The sequence below is a fragment of the Urtica dioica genome, chromosome 8 (genome assembly GCF_054948205.1).
Source record: "Urtica dioica subsp. dioica isolate 48M chromosome 8, U.dioica_male_clone48M_v1_H2, whole genome shotgun sequence".
In the NCBI taxonomy this organism is placed as follows: Eukaryota; Viridiplantae; Streptophyta; class Magnoliopsida; order Rosales; family Urticaceae; genus Urtica; species Urtica dioica.
The window spans coordinates 22,027,042-22,045,904 of record NC_142763.1 but is presented as its reverse complement, the minus strand read 5'-3'; the positions used below and the strand labels follow the sequence as shown (position 1 = coordinate 22,045,904).

At 50.9% G+C, this 18,863-nt stretch overlaps 1 protein-coding gene across 1 annotated transcript; it reads right to left on the bottom strand.

Moving 5' to 3' along the window:
- Nucleotides 1-15,840: 15,840 nt before the first annotated feature.
- On the bottom strand, nt 15,841-18,045 carry LOC149388573 (uncharacterized). Its single transcript, XM_089622464.1, has 2 exons — nt 16,410-18,045; nt 15,841-16,157 (listed from the first exon to the last, which is right to left on the bottom strand). Exons 1-2 carry the CDS (start codon nt 18,043-18,045, stop codon nt 15,841-15,843), a joined length of 1,953 nt encoding a protein of 650 aa, XP_089478590.1.
- Nucleotides 18,046-18,863: the final 818 nt, after the last annotated feature.

Sequence of the window (18,863 nt, the reverse complement as noted above, 5' to 3'; positions counted from 1 at the left end):
TCAAAAAATTTATTGACATTCATTTCATCCTTTGTCTCAAAAGACAAAAATACCCTTTTGACTATTTTCGTTCTTGTTTTGACTTAGCTTCCAGTTTAACTATTCCTATCGATGTGATTCGTGACAGTGACCTCATGGACCCAAATGAACAAAGCTTTAGCTAAACACTTGGACTCAAAAGTTCACAAACCTTTTCCAAGTTTAGCTTAATGCCAGCTGACTCCACTAAAGAGCTGACACTGAAAATCTCTCGGTTCAAATGAATTTGTTTTCTACTCAAGAATTCGACCTAATTATAATGAGCGGATCCACTGAATATTATCTATGCTACCCTTCATGAATGTCATCAGCTAGTCGGGATTTACTAAATTACCATTTTACCCTTCTAGCTGTTATTTCCTCAACTCCTTTGTCGCTTGTGAATAAGTTAGAAACAATGTATTGACGAGGAGCTAACAAGTCACATTGTTTCATCCAAAAGAGTCAGGACTCAATTTGGACACTGGCCAGTTCATTTATTCACACTCCAAGGAACAAAGCATGAGGTGACATACATTGCATTTCAGCAATCTTGTACATGAATTCCATATCTATGAGAACTTCACAAAGTTACTCATGACATACTCACAACTTAGTATTTCACCAATAGGCCCTGTTCGGAATGACATAGTGAGTCCGAACTCTGACTTTCTCAAATGAGAATACTAAGGTGTGAAATGGCATGTCTCATTTCAGGATTAAGGTAAGCATGATGCAATTCATACATAGTGACTTCGAGACATAAGAGGTTAAATGGTTTGTTCTTATATTGTCTCTAGAAGTGCACTGGTCAATTCAGTACCTTCGGAAGATACCTAGAAGAACTATAGAGTCCCCAACTCTCAATGCCTCATAACCAGACATCATAGATTCTTCTAACAATCATACTGAGGTCAATAGTCCTTTGACCCTAAGATTGCGAATATATCGTTTTAAGCAAACTACGAAGAGTTTGTTCATGCAAATCTACATTTGTCTCTTCGTAAGTTGTTAGGTTTGTTTATGGACTAAAAGACCAGGGTTTTATCATAAAGCTTCAAACAAAGAAAGAATGAATGAACGTTTCAACTTTTTATTAATGAATAAGCAATTACAAGCAAGAGTCTTCGTAAGACTATATGACATCAAATGTACATAAATAGACACTACTACTCTTCTTGTGGGCACCATTGACAACAAACTCCCACTTGACTCAAAGAAGATGTGAGTAGTCCTACATGCCTAATCCCTCTCGAAGTTGGTCGAAGACCATGTTCGCTAGGGCCTTGGTGAATGGATCTTCCAGAGATCTACTTCACCTCCACATCTCCGCATTGCGCGATCTCTCGAATCAAATGGTATTTCCTCTCAATATGTTTAGAGCGCTTATGGCTTCTAGGTTCCTTTGAGTTAGCGACAGCCCCACTATTATCACAATAAAGGGTCATGGGCTCGTCGACGTTTGGAACAACTTCCAAGTACTTAAGGAATTTTCTAAGCCATACAGCCTCTTTGGATGCTTCACAAGCAACCACATATTCTGCTTCCATTGTGGAGTCAGCAATGCAAGATTGCTTAATACTTCTCCACACAACAGCTCCACCATTAAGGATGAACACAGTTCCTGAAGTGGATTTCCTGGAATCCTTATCCGCTTGAAAATCGGAGTCGGTATATCCCGTCATAGTCAGGTCAGTACCTGAGTATGTAAGCATCAAGTTCCTACTTCTTCGAAGATACTTAAGAACATGCTTAACAGCAATCCAGTGCTCGGGTCCAGGGTTGGATTGGAAACGGCTAACTACGCCAACGGCAAAACATATATCAGGTCGGGTGCAAAGCATAGCATACATGAGGCTTCCTACGGCAGAGGCCTAAGGAATTTTCCTCATGTCTTCAATCTCTTGTGCAGTCTTGGGAGACTGGTCCTTAGAGAGTGAAACTCCATGCCTAAATGGTGTTTGACCCCTCTTGCAGTCTTGCATCGAGAAGCAATCCATCACCTTATCAATATAAGATGCTTGAGAGAGCGGCAGGGTCCGGTTTTTCCTATCTCGAAAGATTTGGATTCCCAGAATGTATGCAGCTTCTCCTAGATCCTTCATATCGAATTGCTTTGCCAGCCAGACCTTAACCTCAGATAACTTACCCACGTCATTACCAATGAGTAGTATATCATCGACATATAGTACCAGAAACACTACTTTGCCTTCGTGTATTAACTTGTAAACACAAGGCTCATCTATTGACTGTTCAAAGCCGAAGCTCTCTACAGTTTCATCGAATCTAATATTCCATGACCTAGATGCTTGCTTTAGTCCATAAATGGATTTAAGCAACTCACAAACCTTGGTCTCTTGACCTTTATCCACGAAACCGTCTGGTTGAGCCATGTAAATGCGCTCGTCAAGATTGCCATTCAGAAAGGCTGTCTTGACATCCATTTGCCAGATCTCATAGTCGAGAGCTGCAGCTATGGATAGGAGTATGCGGATGGATTTAAGCATCGCGACTGGCGAGAAGGTTTCTTCATAGTCAATAAACTTATCACAATGCTCAAATGACAAAGGTAATCAACAAAACCCAAATAGAATACTTGAAAGCTTAAAATATGTTCAACAAGCAAAAAGTGGAGTAAATAAGTAAAAAACAATAAATAAAAGAGATAGAGTTTAGAGTGAACAAATGAAGGTGATGAGGATGATGGAGATTGTTGTCGCACGAAAATGAACAACTATTTAAAACCTCGGGCGGTTCGATCCAAGGCCGGACCAAGTGATCGCACCCGGGCCAAGAGTGTGAACTCGATAGTCTCGAGCTAGGGTTTTCTCCGATCAACCCGCCTCTCGAGAAAGGTAGGGGGTGAGGAGGAGGAGTGACCGTGCCTTGGGTGTCGGTTGCCTACGTACCCGTGTGTGGGATCAGGTCAGAACGTAGTTCAAGCGTGTGAGACGCAGTATGAGGCGCAGAGCCTTGGTGGAGAGGCGTGCTCGACGAAGGAGACGAGGCGCGGAGGAGTCCTCGGCGATGTCTCAGAACTTCGGAGATCGCGTATGCGAGAGAGAATGTGTGTTTTCTCTCTTTTGGAGACGTGGAAGACTCTAAGTCAAGAGTTCCTTGTTGTGGCGGAGATTCCGGACGCGTAGGCGATTCCTAGTTTGGAATGCCGGACGCGTAGGCGATTTCTTGTCAGAAATGGTGGACGCGTCTAGGGTGCTAGACGCGTAGGCGATTTTCAGTCGAAAACCGTTAGAGCGCTCGTGGGCTCAAGATTAATCGTTCGATCAAGAGAGGTGGCACTCGGGAGTCCCCAGAAAGCGCTTCAGAATCTCTGAGAACGAGAAATCGTGGAGAATCTGCTTCAGGCCAAGGATGGCATCCAGAGAAGCAGAGAGAAGTCTCAAGTTCCTTGAGAATGAATGGGATAGAATAGGATTCAATGGGATTGAATATGATTCAATGGGATGGCTTTCCCCTCAATGGGAGGGGGTTTATATAGGTGTTTGGGGGCCTTAGAAGGCTTCTTTTTCGTCCATGTGGGACTAGGAACGCATGTGGCATCAAGTGGAGGCGCACGGCGCGCGCGGCGCACAAAGAGCGGTGCACAACGCGTGGCGCGCGGCGCAGGGGGCGCGGCGTGCGGGTCATTGGACGCGGCGCAGGACGCGCGGCACGGGCGCGTCTTGGCGCGGCGCGCGCCTGCCTTGCGCGGCGCGCTGACTTGATGGCGCGGCGCGCTGCTTGCTGCGCGGCGAATGGCTCGTCTTGCCGGACTCTTGCGGGCCTTTAGGGGTCTTCGAATACCATTCTTGCCACGTGAAATATGAAGGTTTCCTCTCGAGGAGAACGACTCGAGGCTCGACTCGAAGCTCGACTCGAGGAGCGACTCGAGGAGCGACCCGAGGCTCGACTCGAGGAATGACTCGAGGCTCGACTCGAGGAGAACGACTCGAGGCTCAACTCGAGGAGCGAAGCTCGACTCGAGGAGACTGACTCAAGGCTCGACTCGAGGAGACTGACTCAAGGCTAGACTCGAGGAGCAAAGCTCGACTCGAGGAGACTGACTCAAGGCTCAACTCGAGGGGCGAAGCTCGACTCGAGGAGCGAGGCTCAACTCGGGGAGCCGACTCAAGTCTCGACTTGAGGGGCTAGGCTCGACTCAAAGAGTCAAGAGTTTGGGCGAGGGCTTGAAGACTTGCCGCTCTTCAGGACCTCCGGCCTGACCATCGGCCCTTCGAGCGACATGCCTTCTTGGCGTCTCGGGTTTTCCGAAAACGACCGACAACATTAGCCCCCCAAGTTCATTGCTCGGGAGGCCCCGGGCGGTGAACTTTTAGTTGTTTCCGCCGGGTGTTTGAGGAAAATTTATCTCCCAGGGCTTCGCTGTCGCGAAGCTTTTGTGAACATAGAGAATATTCTTGCGAATGCTAGTGCTCTTTCTCGCTTTCCCGTCTCTCTCGACACGAGTGTGTGATCGACACGTGGAGGAGGGTCCAAGCGGATAGGAGACGTAGCTCGACGTGGGCGAGGCAGACGCGTTTGCGTCCATCGCTCTAGCCCCGGAGCAAAGGGGACATGCGTGGGCTAGCGGGACACGCATTTGTGTAGAGGCGGGTCTCTGCTTTGGCTAACCTGTTCTTCAGGTCGCTCCAGGTGTTTGTTGGAGGAGTGGGACTCGACTCGAGGAGACTGACTCAAGGCTCGACTCGAGGAGCGAAGCTCGACTCGAGGAGACTGACTCAAGGCTCGACTCGAGGAGCGAAGCTCGACTTGGGGAGACTGAATCAAGTCTCAACTCAAGGAGCGAAGCTCAACTCGGGGAGCCGACTCAAGTCTCAACTCGAGGGACTAGGCTCGACTCGGGGAGCCGACTCAAGTCTCAACTCGAGGGGCTAGACTCGACTCAAGGAGACTGGCTGGACGTTAAGGAATATGACTCTACTCGAGGAGCGATGCTCGACTCGAGGAGTATGACTCGATTCGAGAAGCAAGACTTCACTCGGGGAGAATGGCTTGATGAGTGATGCTCGACTCGAGAGGGATGACTCGAGGAGAGTGACTTGACTCGAGGAGCATGGCTCGACTCGAGGAGGGTGTGACTCGACTTGAGGAGGACGTCTTGACTCGAGGAGCAGTGCTTGACTCAAGGAGAATGATTTGACTCAAGGAGCGAGACTCGACTCAAGGAGCGTGACTCGACTTTGAGGAGCGATGCTCGACTTGAGGAGAATGGTTCGATTTCAGGAGCAAGACTCGACTCGAGGAGAATGACTCAACTCGAGAAGCAAGGCTTGACTCGAGGAGAATGGCTCGACTCAAGGAGCGAAGCTCGACTTCGAGGAGAATTACTCGACTCAAGGAGCGAAGCTCGACTTTGAGGTGAATGACTCGACTCAAGGAGCGAAGCTCGACTCGAGGAGAATGACTCGACCCGAGGAGCGAAGCTCGACTCGAGGAGAATGACTTGACTCGAGGAGCAAAGCTCAACTCGGGGAGACTGACTCGACTCGAGGAGGATGACTCGACTCGAGGAGCGAAACTCGACTCGAGGAGGATGACTCGACTCGAGGAGCGAAGCTCAACTCCGGGAGACTGACTCGACTCGAGGAGCGAAACTCGACTCGAGGAGGATGACTCGACTCGAGAAGAATGACTCGACTCGAGGAGCGAAACTCGACTGGAGGAGGATGACTCGACTCGAGGAGCGAAGCTCGACTCGAGAAGAATGACTTGACTCGAGGAGCGAAGCTCAACTCGAGGAGACTGACTCGACTCGAGGAGAGAAACTCGACTTGAGGAGGATGACTCGACTCGAGGAGCGAAGCTCAACTCGGGGAGACTGACTCGACTCGAGGAGGGAAACTCGACTCAAGGAGGATGACTCGACTCGAGGAGCGAAGCTCGACTCGAGAAGAATGACTTGACTCGAGGAGCGAAGCTCAACTCGAGGAGACAGACTCGACTCGAAGAGCAAAACTCGACTCGAGGAGGATGACTCGACTCGAGGAGCAAATCTCAACTCGGGGAGACTGACTCGACTCGAGGAGCGAAACTCGACTCGAGGAGGATGACTCGACTCGAGAAGCGAAGCTCGACTCGAGAAGAATAACTTGACTCGAGGAGCGAAGCTCAACTCGAGGAGACTGACTCGACTCGAGGAGCGAAACTCGACTTGAGGAGGATGACTCGACTCGAGGAGCGAAGCTCAACTCGGGGAGACTGACTCGACTCGAGGAGCGAAACTCAACTTGAGGAGGATGACTCGACTCGAGGAGCGAAGCTCGACTCGAGGAGAATGACTTAACTAGAGGAGCGAAGCTCAACTCGATGAGACTGACTTGACTCGAGGAGCGAAGCTCGACTCGAGGAGAATGACTTGACTCGAGGAGCGAAGCTCAACTTGAGGAGACTGACTCGACTCGAGAAGCGAAGCTCGACTCGAGGAGAATGACTTGACTCGAGGAGCGAAGCTCAACTCGAGGAGACTGACTCGACTCGAGAAGCGAAGCTCGACTCGAGGAGGACGACTCGACTCGAGGAACGAGGCTCGACTCGAGGAGAACGACTTGACTCGAGGAGCGAAGCTCAACTCGAGGAGACTGACTCGACTCGAGAAGCGAAGCTCGACTCGAGGAGGATGACTCGACTCGAGGAGCGAAGCTCGACTCGAGGAGGATGACTCGACTCGAGGAGCGAAGCTCGGCTTGAGGAGGATGACTCGACTCGAGGAGCGAAGCTCAACTCGAGGAGACTGACTCGACTCGAGAAGCGAAGCTCGACTCGAGGAGGATGACTCGACTCGAGGAGCAAAGCTCGACTCGAGGAGAATGACTTGACTCGAGGAGCGAAGCTCAACTCGATGAGACTGACTCGACTCGAGGAGCGAAGCTCGACTCGAGGAGAATGACTTGACTCGAGGAGCGAAGCTCAACTCGAGGAGACTGACTCGACTCGAGAAGCGAAGCTCGACTCGAGGAGGATGACTCGACTCGAGGAGCGAAGTCTCAGCTAGTTCAGGCCGAGCAAGGTTCTTGCTCGGAGGCGGGGTTCGCGAGTTTTTGCGAGCAGCTTCAATCAACTCGCATGGAACGGGGATTCTCCCAAGGTGAGGGTGATCGTGTTTAGTTGGCGATGGCGAAGACAGCATGAACTGCGCCTTGTACGGCGGTTCGTTCAACGCTTTGTGGCGACTCTTAGCGCGTCGTGAGAAGCGGTTTTGTGCGTCGTTTAGGCGCCTTAGGCACATTGCGAGGGATGGCCTAGATGCACCATGCAGGCTTCTTAGGTATGCCGTATAGGCGTTTTAGATGAGCCATGTAGGCATCTTGGTTGCGCCATGTAGGCGTTTTAGGTGTGCTATGGTTGTGCCATGTAGGCGTCTTACGTGCGCCATGTAGGCGTCTTAAGTGCGCCATGTAGGCGTCTTAGGTTGCGCCATGTAGGCGTCTTAAGTGCGCCATGTAGGCGTCTTAGGTTACGCCATGTAGGCGTCTTACGGGTTGCGTCTTTACGCGTCTTACGTGCGCCATGTAGGCATCTTAGGTTGCGCCATGTAGGCGTCTTAAGTGCGCCATGTAGGCGTCTTAGGTTACGCCATGTAGGCGTCTTACGGGTTGCGTCTTTACGCGTCTTACGTGCGCCATGTAGGCATCTTAGGTTGCGCCATGTAGGCGTCTTACGGGTTGCGCCTTTACGCGTCTTACGTGCGCCATGTAGGCATCTTAGATTGCGCCATGTAGGCGTCTTAGGTTGCGCCATGTAGGCGTCTTACGGGCCGCGCCTTTACGCGTCTTACGTGCGCCATGTAGGCGTCTTAGGTTGCGCCATGTAGGCGTCTTACGGGCTGCGCCTTTACGCGTCTTACGTGCGCCATGTAGGCGTCTTAGGTTGCGCCATGTAGGCGTCTTACGGGCTGCGCCTTTACGCGTCTTACGTGCGCCATGTAGGCGTCTTAGGTTGCGCCATGTAGGCGTCTTACGGGTTGCGCCTTTACGCGTCTTACGTGCGCCATGTAGGCATCTTAGATTGCGCCATGTAGGCGTCTTACGGGCTGCGCCTTTACGCGTCTTACGTGCGCCATGTAGGCGTCTTAAGTTGCGCCATGTAGGCGTCTTACGGGCCGCGCCTTTACGCGTCTTACGTGCGCCATGTAGGCGTCTTAGGTTGCGCCATGTAGGCGTCTTACGGGCTGCGCCTTTACGCGTCTTTCGTGCGCCATGTAGGCGTCTTAGGTTGCGCCATGTAGGCGTCTTACGGGCTGCGCCTTTACGCGTCTTACGCGCGCCATGTAGGCGTCTTAAGTGCGTCGCGAGGGACGGCTTTAGCCTGCATCTCGGGGATGTCTTACAGCGCGCCGCGGAGGCGTCTTATTGCGCCATGTAGGCATCTTACGGGCTGCGCCTTTACGCGTCTTACGTGTGCCATGTAGGCGTCTTAGGTTGCGCCATGTAGGCGTCTTACGGGCTGCAACTTTACGCGTCTTACGTGCGCCATGTAGGCGTCTTAGGTTGCGCCATGTAGGCGTCTTACGGGCTGCGCCTTTACGCGTCTTACGCGCGCCATGTAGGCGTCTTAAGTGCGTCGCGAGGGACGGCTTTAGCCTGCATCTCGGGGATTTCTTACAGCGCGCCACGGGGGCGTCTTAGCCTGCATCACGGGGATGTCTTACGGCGCACCGCGGAGGCGTCTTAGCCTGCATCGCGGGGATGTCTTACGGCGCGCCGCGGAGGCGTCTTAGCCTGCATCGCGGGGATGTCTTACGGCGCGCCGCGGAGGCGTCTTAGCCTGCATCTCTGGGATGTCTTATGGCGCGCCGCGGAGGCGTCTTCAGCCTGCATCTCAGGGATGTCTTATGGCGCGCCGCGGAGGCGTCTTCAGCCTGCATCTCAGGGATGTCTTATGGCGCGCCGCGGAGGCGTCTTCAGCCTGCATCTCGTGGATGTCTTACGGCGCGCCGCGAAGGCATCTTCAGCCTGCATCTCTGGGATGTCTTATGGCGCGCCGCGGAGGCGTCTTCAGCCTGCATCTCAGGCATGTCTTATGGCGCGCCGCGGAGGCGTCTTCAGCCTGCATCTCGTGGATGTCTTACGGCGCGCCGCGAAGGCGTCTTGGTTTGAACGCTCGTTCCTGTTTGTGTTCGGGTGTTTTGTTTTTGTGGAGCGTGCTTTCCTTTTGTGGAGCGTACTTTCTTGAATATTTTGAGCGCACTTACCATTGCCTATGTCACCAGCCCCCCGAGTTTTTAGGTTTACAAGCATAATCTTTGATGATCGAAAATCTTTGAAAAAGTGGATTTTGAAAGAAAAACCTCGAACTTTATTAATATTGCAAAAACTTTGGAATCCTAAAACGTTGGCTCATAGGCCTTATTGAATGTTTAGAAAGAAAAGAAATAAAATGGGGGGATGCGCCGGCTACTGGTAGTACTGCCTCAAATGTTCCGCATTCCATAGGCGACGGATCGGTGTCCGTGTATTTGATGTAGCGTGTCTCGTCATGTATGACTTGGCAGACATTGTGGGGTCCCTCCCAGTTTGGGATGAACACGTTGGCACCTTGCACTTGGGTGTCATGCAGATGTCTTCATGGACTTCGCGGAGGACCTTGGTCGACTCGACGCGGTCTCTAAGTTGAGAGATCGTGTTAACCGTCTTTCTAGCGGTTTTTCCATCGACTCCTTGGATGTAGCATATTCTGGCTTGGGATTGGTCTCCAGCCATGATGTCGATTCCATCCTCGGTGGGGAACTTCACCAGTAGGTGGTATGTTGAAGTGATTGCCCTTAGCCGGTTCAACGTGGGTCGCCCAATGATTACGTTGTAGGGGGATTCTTGGTCGACCACTAGGAATGGAACCATTTGAACGACTTCAATGCCTCCGGGAGTTCCGAAGGTGACCGGTAGATTGATGATGTCTTCGGTCATGACTCTCTCCCCAGTGAACCCGAATAAAGGTTTTTGGGTCGGAGTTGGGCGTAGCCCCCCGAGCTTCATGCGCTCTAGGGTGGATTTGAAAATTATGTCGGCAGCATTGCCGTTGTCGATGAGAACTCTTTTCACCAAGTTGTTAGCCACTTGGGCTTTGAGAACTATCGCGTCATTGTGCGGATGCACAACTCGCTTGGTAAATCGTCTCGTGAGACACGGACGGAGGATCTTCATGCGTAAAGTTTAAGGCTCGATTCGAGGAGCGAAGCCCGATTCGAGGAGAGTGACTCGTCTCGAGAAGCATGGCTCGACTCGAGGAGAACGACTCGACTCGAGGAGCGAGGCTCAACTCGAGGAGAATGACTCGTCTCGAGGGGCGAAGCTCGACTCGAAGAGAATGACTCGTCTCGAGGAGCAAGGCTCGACTCGAGGAGAATGACTCGACTCGAGGAGCGAGGCTCGACTTCGAGGAGAATGACTCGACTCAAGGAGCGAAGCTCAACTCGAGGAGAATGACTCGACTCGAGGAGCGACGCTCGACTCGAGGAGAATGACTCGACTCGAGGAGCAAGGCTCGACTCGAGGAGGATGACTCGACTCGAGTAGCGATGCTCGACTCGAGGAGAATGACTTGACTCGAGGAGCAAGGCTTGACTCGAGGAGGATGACCTGACTCAAGGAGCGAAGCTCGACTCGAGGAGAATGACTTGTCTCGAGGAGCGAAGCTCGACTCGAGGAGAATGACTCGTCTCGAGGAGCAAGGCTCGACTCGAGGAGAATGACTCGACTCGAGGAGCAAGGTTCGACTCAAGGAGAATGACTTGTCTCGAGGAGCGAGGCTCGACACGAGGAGAATGACTCGACTCGAGGAGCAAGGCTCGACTCGAGGAGAATTACTTGTCTCGAGGAGCGAAGCTCGACTCGAGGAGAATGACTCAACCCGAGGAGAATGACCTGTCTCGAGGAGTAAGGCTCGACTCGAGGAGTGTGACTCGACTCCGGGAGCAAGCTCGATTCGAGGAAAATGACTCGTCTCGAGGAGCAAAGCTCGACTCGAGGAGAATGACTTGTCTCGAGGAGCAAGGCTCGACTCGAGGAGAATGACTTGTCTCGAGGAGCGAAGCTCGACTCGAGGAGAATGACTCGTCTCGAGGAGCAAGGCTCGACTCGAGGAGAATGACTCGACTCGAGGAGCAAGGCTCGACTCAAGGAGAATGACTTGTCTCGAGGAGCGAGGCTCGACACGAGGAGAATGACTCGACTCGAGGAGCAAGGCTCGACTAGAGGAGAATGACTTGTCTCGAGGAGCGAAGCTCGACTCGAGGAGAATGACTCGACCCGAGGAGAATGACCTGTCTCGAGGAGTAAGGCTCGACTCAAGGAGTGTGACTCGACTCGGGGAGCAAGCTCGATTCGAGGAGAATGACTCGTCTCGAGGAGCAAGCTCGATTCGAGGAGAATGACTAGTCTCAAGGAGCGAAGCTCGATTCGAGGAGAATGACTCGTCTTGAGGAGCAAGGCTCGACTCGAGGAGTGTGACTCGTCTTGAAGAGCAAGGCTCGACTCGAGGAGTGTGACTCGACTCGGGGAGCAAGGCTCGACTCGAGGAGAATGACTCGACTCGAGGAGCGATGCTCGACTCGACTTCGCAGCCAGTCAGTTGCGGTACCTCGCGTTCTTCGCCTTTAGTTGGCGGATACTCTCCTCCGACTCCGTGATGCGGTCCTCCCTGCAATCAGGAGATGGAGATGGTGAGCGGGTCGAGCTCTCTTCGTGGAGCGACTCTTTGTCACCATGCGCTTGGGAGCGCAAGAAGTATTTCTTGGTCCCAGTGACGTTATCGGGGTTGTTAACTCCCTTAGAACGTATGGTTGGTTGGCTACTCATCGTTTCTCAAGTTCGAGAAAGTTGAGTTCGCAGAAGAAAAGAAGAAGATGAACAGAAGGGATTTCGGGCTGAATAGGTTGGGAAGTCCCCTCCTTCTAGCGCCAAAATGTTGTCGCACGAAAAATGAACAACTATTTAAAACCTCGGGCGGTTCGATCCAAGGCCGGACCAAGTGATCGCACCCGGGCCAAGAGTGTGAACTCGATAGTCTCGAGCTAGGGTTTTCTCCGATCAACCCGCCTCTCGAGAGAGGTAGGGGGTGAGGAGGAGGAGTGACCGTGCCTTGGGTGTCGGCTGCCTACGTACCCGTGTGTGGGATCAGGTCAGAACGTAGTTCAAGCGTGTGAGACGCAGTATGAGGCGCGGAGCCTTGGTGGAGAGGCGTGCTCGATGAAGGAGACGAGGCGCGGAGGAGTCCTCGGCGATGTCTCAGAACTTTGGAGATCGCGTATGCGAGAGAGAATGTGTGTTTTCTCTCTTTTGGAGACGTGGAAGACTCTAAGTCAAGAGTTCCTTGTCGTGGCGGAGATTCCGGACGCGTAGGCGATTCCTAGTTTGGAAATGCCGGACGCGTAGGCGATTTCTTGTCAGAAATGGTGGACGCGTCTAGGGTGCTAGACGCGTAGGCGATTTTCAGTCGAAAACCGTTAGAGCGCTCGTGGGCTCAAGATTAATCGTTCGATCAAGAGAGGTGGCACTCGGGAGTCCCCGGAAAGCGCTTCAGAATCTCTGAGAACAAGAAATCGTGGAGAATCTGCTTCAGGCCAAGGATGGCATCCAGAGAAGCAGAGAGAAGTCTCAAGTTCCTTGAGAATGAATGGGATTGAATAGGATTCAATGGGATTGAATAGGATTCAATGGGATGGCTTTCCCCTCAATGGGAGGGGGTTTATATAGGTGTTTGGGGGCCTTAGAAGGCTTCTTTTTCGTCCATGTGGGACTAGGAACGCATGTGGCATCCAGTGGAGGCGCACGGCGCGCGCGGCGCACAAAGAGCGGTGCACAACGCGCGGCGCGCGGCGCAGGGGGCGCGGCGCGCGGGTCTCCTGGCGCGGCGTGCGGGTCATTGGACGTGGCGCAGGACGCGCGGCACGGGCGCGTCTTGGCGCGGCGCGCTGACTTGATGGCGCGGCGCGCTGCTTGCTGCGCGGCTGGCCGGCGCAGCGTGCTGTGCGCGCGGCGAATGGCTCGTCTTGCCGGACTCTTGCGGGCCTTTAGGGGTCTTCGAATACCATTCTTGCCACGTGAAATATGAAGGTTTCCTCTCGAGGAGAACGACTCGAGGCTCGACTCGAAGCTCGACTCGAGGAGCGACTCGAGGAGCGACCCGAGGCTCGACTCGAGGAATGACTCGAGGCTCGACTCGAGGAGAACGACTCGAGGCTCAACTCGAGGAGCGAAGCTCGACTCGAGGAGACTGACTCAAGGCTCGACTCGAGGAGACTGACTCAAGGCTAGACTCGAGGAGCAAAGCTCGACTCGAGGAGACTGACTCAAGGCTCAACTCGAGGGGCGAAGCTCGACTCGAGGAGACTGTATGAAGTCTCAACTCGAGGAGCGAGGCTCAACTCGGGGAGCCGACTCAAGTCTCGACTCGAGGGGCTAGGCTCGACTCAAGGAGTCAAGAGTTTGGGCGAGGGCTTGAAGACTTGCCGCTCTTCAGGACCTCCGGCCTGACCATCGGCCCTTCGAGCGACGTGCCTTCTTGGCGTCTCGGGTTTTCCGAAAACGACCGACAACATAGGTTGTCACTTCTCCCTCTTCTTCTTCACTCCCAAGCTCAAGAGCAAAATGGGTGTCAAACCCTAGCTTTCTCTCTCTCACTTTCTCTCTCTAAAGTTTCAAAAACCAAAACAAAAGTGTTCTATTCTAAAGCTTCCTCTTTTCCTCTTTGAATAAGTGTATATGAGGGTTTAGGAAAGGTTTTCGGAGCAAATAAGGACCCTTGGATGAGATCCAAGGGCCAAAAATGATCTAAAAGACGAGCTCCAAAAAGTGCTGAAAAAGCAACTGGCGCGGTGCGCCACATAACGGCGCGGTGCGCCACTCGTGAATTTTCTGAAGGAGCGATGCGCCACATAACGGCGCGGCACGCCACTCGTGAAATTCTGAAGGCGCGCCGCGCTTCTCTTGCGCGTCGTCTGCTCGAGCTCTCGGTGTAAATTTTGGCACCAGGGCGCGGCGCGCCATGTTTTAGGTGCAGCGCGCCTCTCGAGAAACGTTGACTCCATTGACCGTCGTTGACTTTTGTTGACTTGACTTCAAATGACCATAACTTGCTCGATTTAGCTCCGATTTAGCCCGTTTTCGCACCACAACCTTCTCATACTCTCTCAAACCTGAAAATGCAATAAAAACTACAAAATAATATCAAAAACATTAAGAACAAGCTTCGATTCTTATCTAAGAGTCATAGATAAGTGTGAATGAATCTCACTTATCAAACCCCCAAACTTAAACCGTTGCTTGTCCTCAAGCAACACAAAAGACTAGACAATAAAATAAACACACCAAAGAAGTTACACTAAAAACGAATGGTGATCACAAAGTTTAGCAACAATGTCAAGTGTTAGTTACATGCCTCAACCTACAAAAATTTCCGAATCCAAGTCAATCATCATATGAAACCAAAAAAATAATTAGATTGACTAAATGGCCTTTTGCAACACATTCCCGATCAAAATCCCCCGTGTGTGAAATATGTCCCGATAGAGAGAGAGGTCAACTCAATATGTTCGTCTTCTAATGTCAAATGCTCAAATAATAATGAGATGAATGTGAATCAAACACCATAATGCTTTTCGCCGCTCACTCTCCACTAATGCAAGACACTTACCAAGGAAATCAATAAGGCTTTGTCGGCTTGTAATGTTAGGATAGGGTCAACGGTAGGATATGGTCAAAATGTGGCTAAAACGTCAACCTAGCGACTCAATCTCACCAACTCACCAACTTTCACATGTTATTACTTACTCACCCATTCTCACGTTCATGGTATAACATTTCACCTTTCGCGAACGTTTTCTTTCCTAAGCCTTTACTTCCCAATGTTTTTCCCCCAAACTTTGACTATGCAACGTCTAGTCTCTAAAACTAATGTCACAGGATACCACGCCAAAAACTAATACAAATAAATAATAAAACGCATAAATTAAACACACTCTTTTTCTTTTTTCTTTTTTTTTGTTGTTTTTTTTTTTCCTTTTTTTTTCTTCTTTTTTTTCCTTTTTTTTCTTTTTTTTTCTTCTACAAAACAATAAACATAAAAACGAACAATCACCGGCGTGGTGTCTAATGAACTATAAAACACATAGAGACTAGTCGAAGAACATGTCACAAAAATCGAAAAAATTCACTCAAAAGTCGCTAAGTTAACGGGGTTCTTTGTGGGATTTGAACAAATATGGGCTTGGCTTTTTCTGACTAAGTAACGAGAAAGGATTAATCGTTCGGCTTTTTCTGAAAGGGTGCTCAAGGAAGTATTACGGGTTGGCTTTTTGGCTCTGATCGGTCCAAATGAAGGCCTATGTCATTTTTCCTAGGTTCGTGTCATGTCATTTCGCCTCGATGAGGGCTAGAGCGGTTCTTAGTGTTCGTGAGCTAATAGACATTTAAAGATGTGATCGAACCTCTAAGGACTACTCAAACCCCGGGACGACGTGTGTGCATAAGTGGGAAAAATCAACCGAAATTGTGTTACTCAAACCACTAGTCAATCACAATGAAGCCCACAAAATTTTAAAATTGACTCAAACTCGGATTTCTTCGAAAATACATGGTATCCTTGGCAAGTAACGAGAGAAAACACTTTAATACTATCACTTATAAGCAATCACCAAACAAAATTAAGAAAATAAAAATTAAATAAAGACAACCTAATCTAACAGAAATCCCCCACAAAGTAGTTCACCCCCCCCCCCCCCAAACTCAATCTCTACATTGTCCTCAATGTAGATCCATAAAAACACGGGAGACAGAGAACTTACCTCGCGGGGGTGGTAGAACTCCCCTACTCGTCGCCTCCGCGCTCGGGCGGCGGCGGATCTTCTTCCACGCGCTCTTTCTTCATCCATACCTCTTTGAACGGTTTTGGCCAATGTCCTCGCCGTGGCTTGAAAGGAGACTTCGGCTTTGCATCTTTGATCACCTTTTTTGTTGATTCTTCTTTAGGAGCCCGTGGCGGAGGTGTGGGTGGTGGAGTGGCGACTTCGTACGTCTCAAGGACGTAGACATCTTCTTTTTCCTTCTTGCGCTTTCGGGTTTTACAGATCCCGAACGTCTCCTCCTCGTTCTTCATGCGCATCATCAACTCGCCTCTTTGCACGTCTATGCGAACACCGCAAGTGGCTAAGAAAGCCCTTCCAAAGAGAATGGGGATATCGCGATCCTCGTCCATGTCGATGACGTAGAAATCGGCCGGAAAAGTGAATTTTCCGACTTTTACGAGGAGGTCTTCCACGAAACCGCGCGGGTGCCTTACGGTCCGATCTGCCAGTTGGAGAGTGGTGCGCGTGGGCTTTAGTTCACCCACCCCGAGTTTGTTGAAGACGGCCGACGGCATGAGGTTGATGCCCGAACCTAGATCGCACAAGGCGTTCTCGATAAAGATGTCTCCAATAGTGCACGGCAATGTGAACTTGCCCGGGTCTTCTAACTTTGGCGGGAGCTCTTGTTTTAGAAGTGCGCTACACTCGGTGGAAAGCGCCACCGTGAGCCGTTGCAGGAATGGGAGCGGCGTCTCATAGATGCGGACCGACGAGTGCGGCTTAGGGGCTTTGGTGACCGGGGCAGCCTCTTCTTCTTCTTCTTTCTTCTGGCTCTCGGTGGCTGCAACGTGTTGATGAGAAATGGCATTGCAGTGCTCCCTTGGATTCACTTCGGAGGTGCTTGGAAGGGACCCTTGCGGTCTCTCGCTCATGGCTTTAGCGAAGTGACCCATTTGAACTTCAAGAGTTCTTATTTGGGCCGAGTTGCTTTTGAGGGCCGCTTCTTGGCGTTCGAGTGCGGCCGTGGTGTTCGTCATGAACTTGGTGTTTTCAATTGCCATTTGGGCAATTAATTCTTCAAGATTCGGTCTCTTGTCTTGATGAGGAGGATTATTCCGGTATTGCGAGCTCCCATGGTGTTGTTGAGGCGGTGGGTGTTGATGATGTTGATGATGCGGTGGAAGGTATGGTTGTTGGTGTTGAGGTGGAGCCGGTTGCATTGCCACTTGGTCTTGAGGATTTCTCCACGAGAAGTTTGGATGATTGTTCCTCGCTCCCGTGTAATAATTCCCCGAGTTTTGGTAAGTGGGACGATTGTTGTGGTTTCCCACAAACCTAGACTCCTCTATCTCGCCACATTCGTCCGTCGGGTGAGGACCCGCACACAAACCACACTTGTGGTGAGACACCTCCACCGCCTTCGCCGCTTCTTTTCCGTGGACGGTCTTCGCGAGTTTGGCTACCTCAATTGTCAACGATTTGAGGAGCTCCATCTCCGGAGTTATCGGCTCTCTCGCGAAAATTCTCCTCTCGACCGGGCATTGATCGTTCACTTGGACCATCTTCTCGAGTAGTGCAAATGCGTCGGTGGTGGTGTTGTCGAGAAGTGAGCCTCCCGATGCGGTGTTGGCTCGGTCTTGAGTCGAGGCCGTAAGCCCGCTATAGAAGATTTGTAGTTGCATCCACTCTGCTATACCGTGGCCCGGACACTTCCGAATCATGTCCTTGAAGCGGGCCCATGCCTCATAGAGAGACTCTCCGTCAAATTGGCCGAAGTTATGGATCTCATTCCTCCTCCGGGTCATCTTCTCGAAAGTGAAGAATTGCGAGATGAACTTCAAGCATAAGTCATCCCATGTGGTGATCGAACCCGGAGCGAGCGAAGACAACCACCCTTGTGCGCGGTCGCGGATTGAGAACGGGAAGAGTCGTAGACACACGGCCTCCTTGGATAAGTGAGGGAGATTGAACGTGTTGCAAATCCGCAAGAAGTTGTTGATGTGGTCTTGCGGATCTTCGGAGGGGGAACCGGCAAATTGATTGTTTTGCACCATGTGGATGATCGAGGTTTTAATCTCGAAGTTTGGGTTCCCTTCCATCTCCGGAATTCGTATTGCCGATTGGTGCTCGTCGAAAGTAGGTTGACCATAGTCGAGTATGGTCCTTCGTTCTTCTCCATGTTCCGCGTTCCGACGACCACGTGGTTGTGCTTCATTGCCTCCTTCCATGGCGGCTCGCCTTGCCTCCGCTCGGTTTCGTCAGCAAATCCGTTCGATCTCGTGATTGATAGGAATGAGCGGAGGGTTACGTCGTCGCATGCACCTTTAAAACATAAGAGGCCCACAATAAGCACAATAATAACAAACAAACTCAAAAATTAAACTAGATAATTCAATCGAAAATAGAACCGAAGTCCCCGGCAACGGCGCCAAAAACTTGATGGGAATTTTCTCAACTAGAGAAATCTCACACGACGCAAGCGAACGTGTCGTCAAGTAATAGAGTGCAAAAGCACGGATATCGATCCCACAAGGACTCTAGACTATTTTCGAAGCGAACTCACTAGCTTTCTTTTTCGAGTTATGGAAAATGAAAAATGGGGGTTTTTTTTATTGTTTTGTGAACAAGATGAAATGTAAATAAAAGTGAAAGCACTATTTAAACACAAGTTAAAAGGAAGGGGTACAATTTTGTTATTTCATCGAGTCGGTCGGTCAAGATACGATTCTAAGCTCGGGTTTAGAGTGTTAAAACTTAGTCTCAATCCCTCCTATAACATTCACTAATCTCTCTCGAGTCTTTAGGAATCTAGCTATGTGTCGAACTTACACCTCTCGGTTCGGGTTCTATTAAAGCACAAAACCGCATTTAGCCTGGGATTTCAAACAACTACATCTACCCCGTAGTCTTTCTATAGCTCTAGGAAGGTTAATGATGGGACGGGTAGAGCTCACTCGTTTATTACCTCTCGGTGTCTAAACTCGTCTAAGATTCACTAACTAGGTAGCTACTCTAATTAGCGCTAACACACGCCCCATACCCATAG

Bases quoted from the DNA above. Each gene is read 5' to 3' on its own strand.
- LOC149388573 (XM_089622464.1), bottom strand. From the start codon at position 18,045: ATGGAAGGAGGCAATGAAGCACAACCACGTGGTCGTCGGAACGCGGAA. The intron at 16,158-16,409 runs GTTCGGGCATCA...GTGTTCGCATAG, and splicing joins GAACGCCTTGTGCGATCTAG to ACGTGCAAAGAGGCGAGTTG.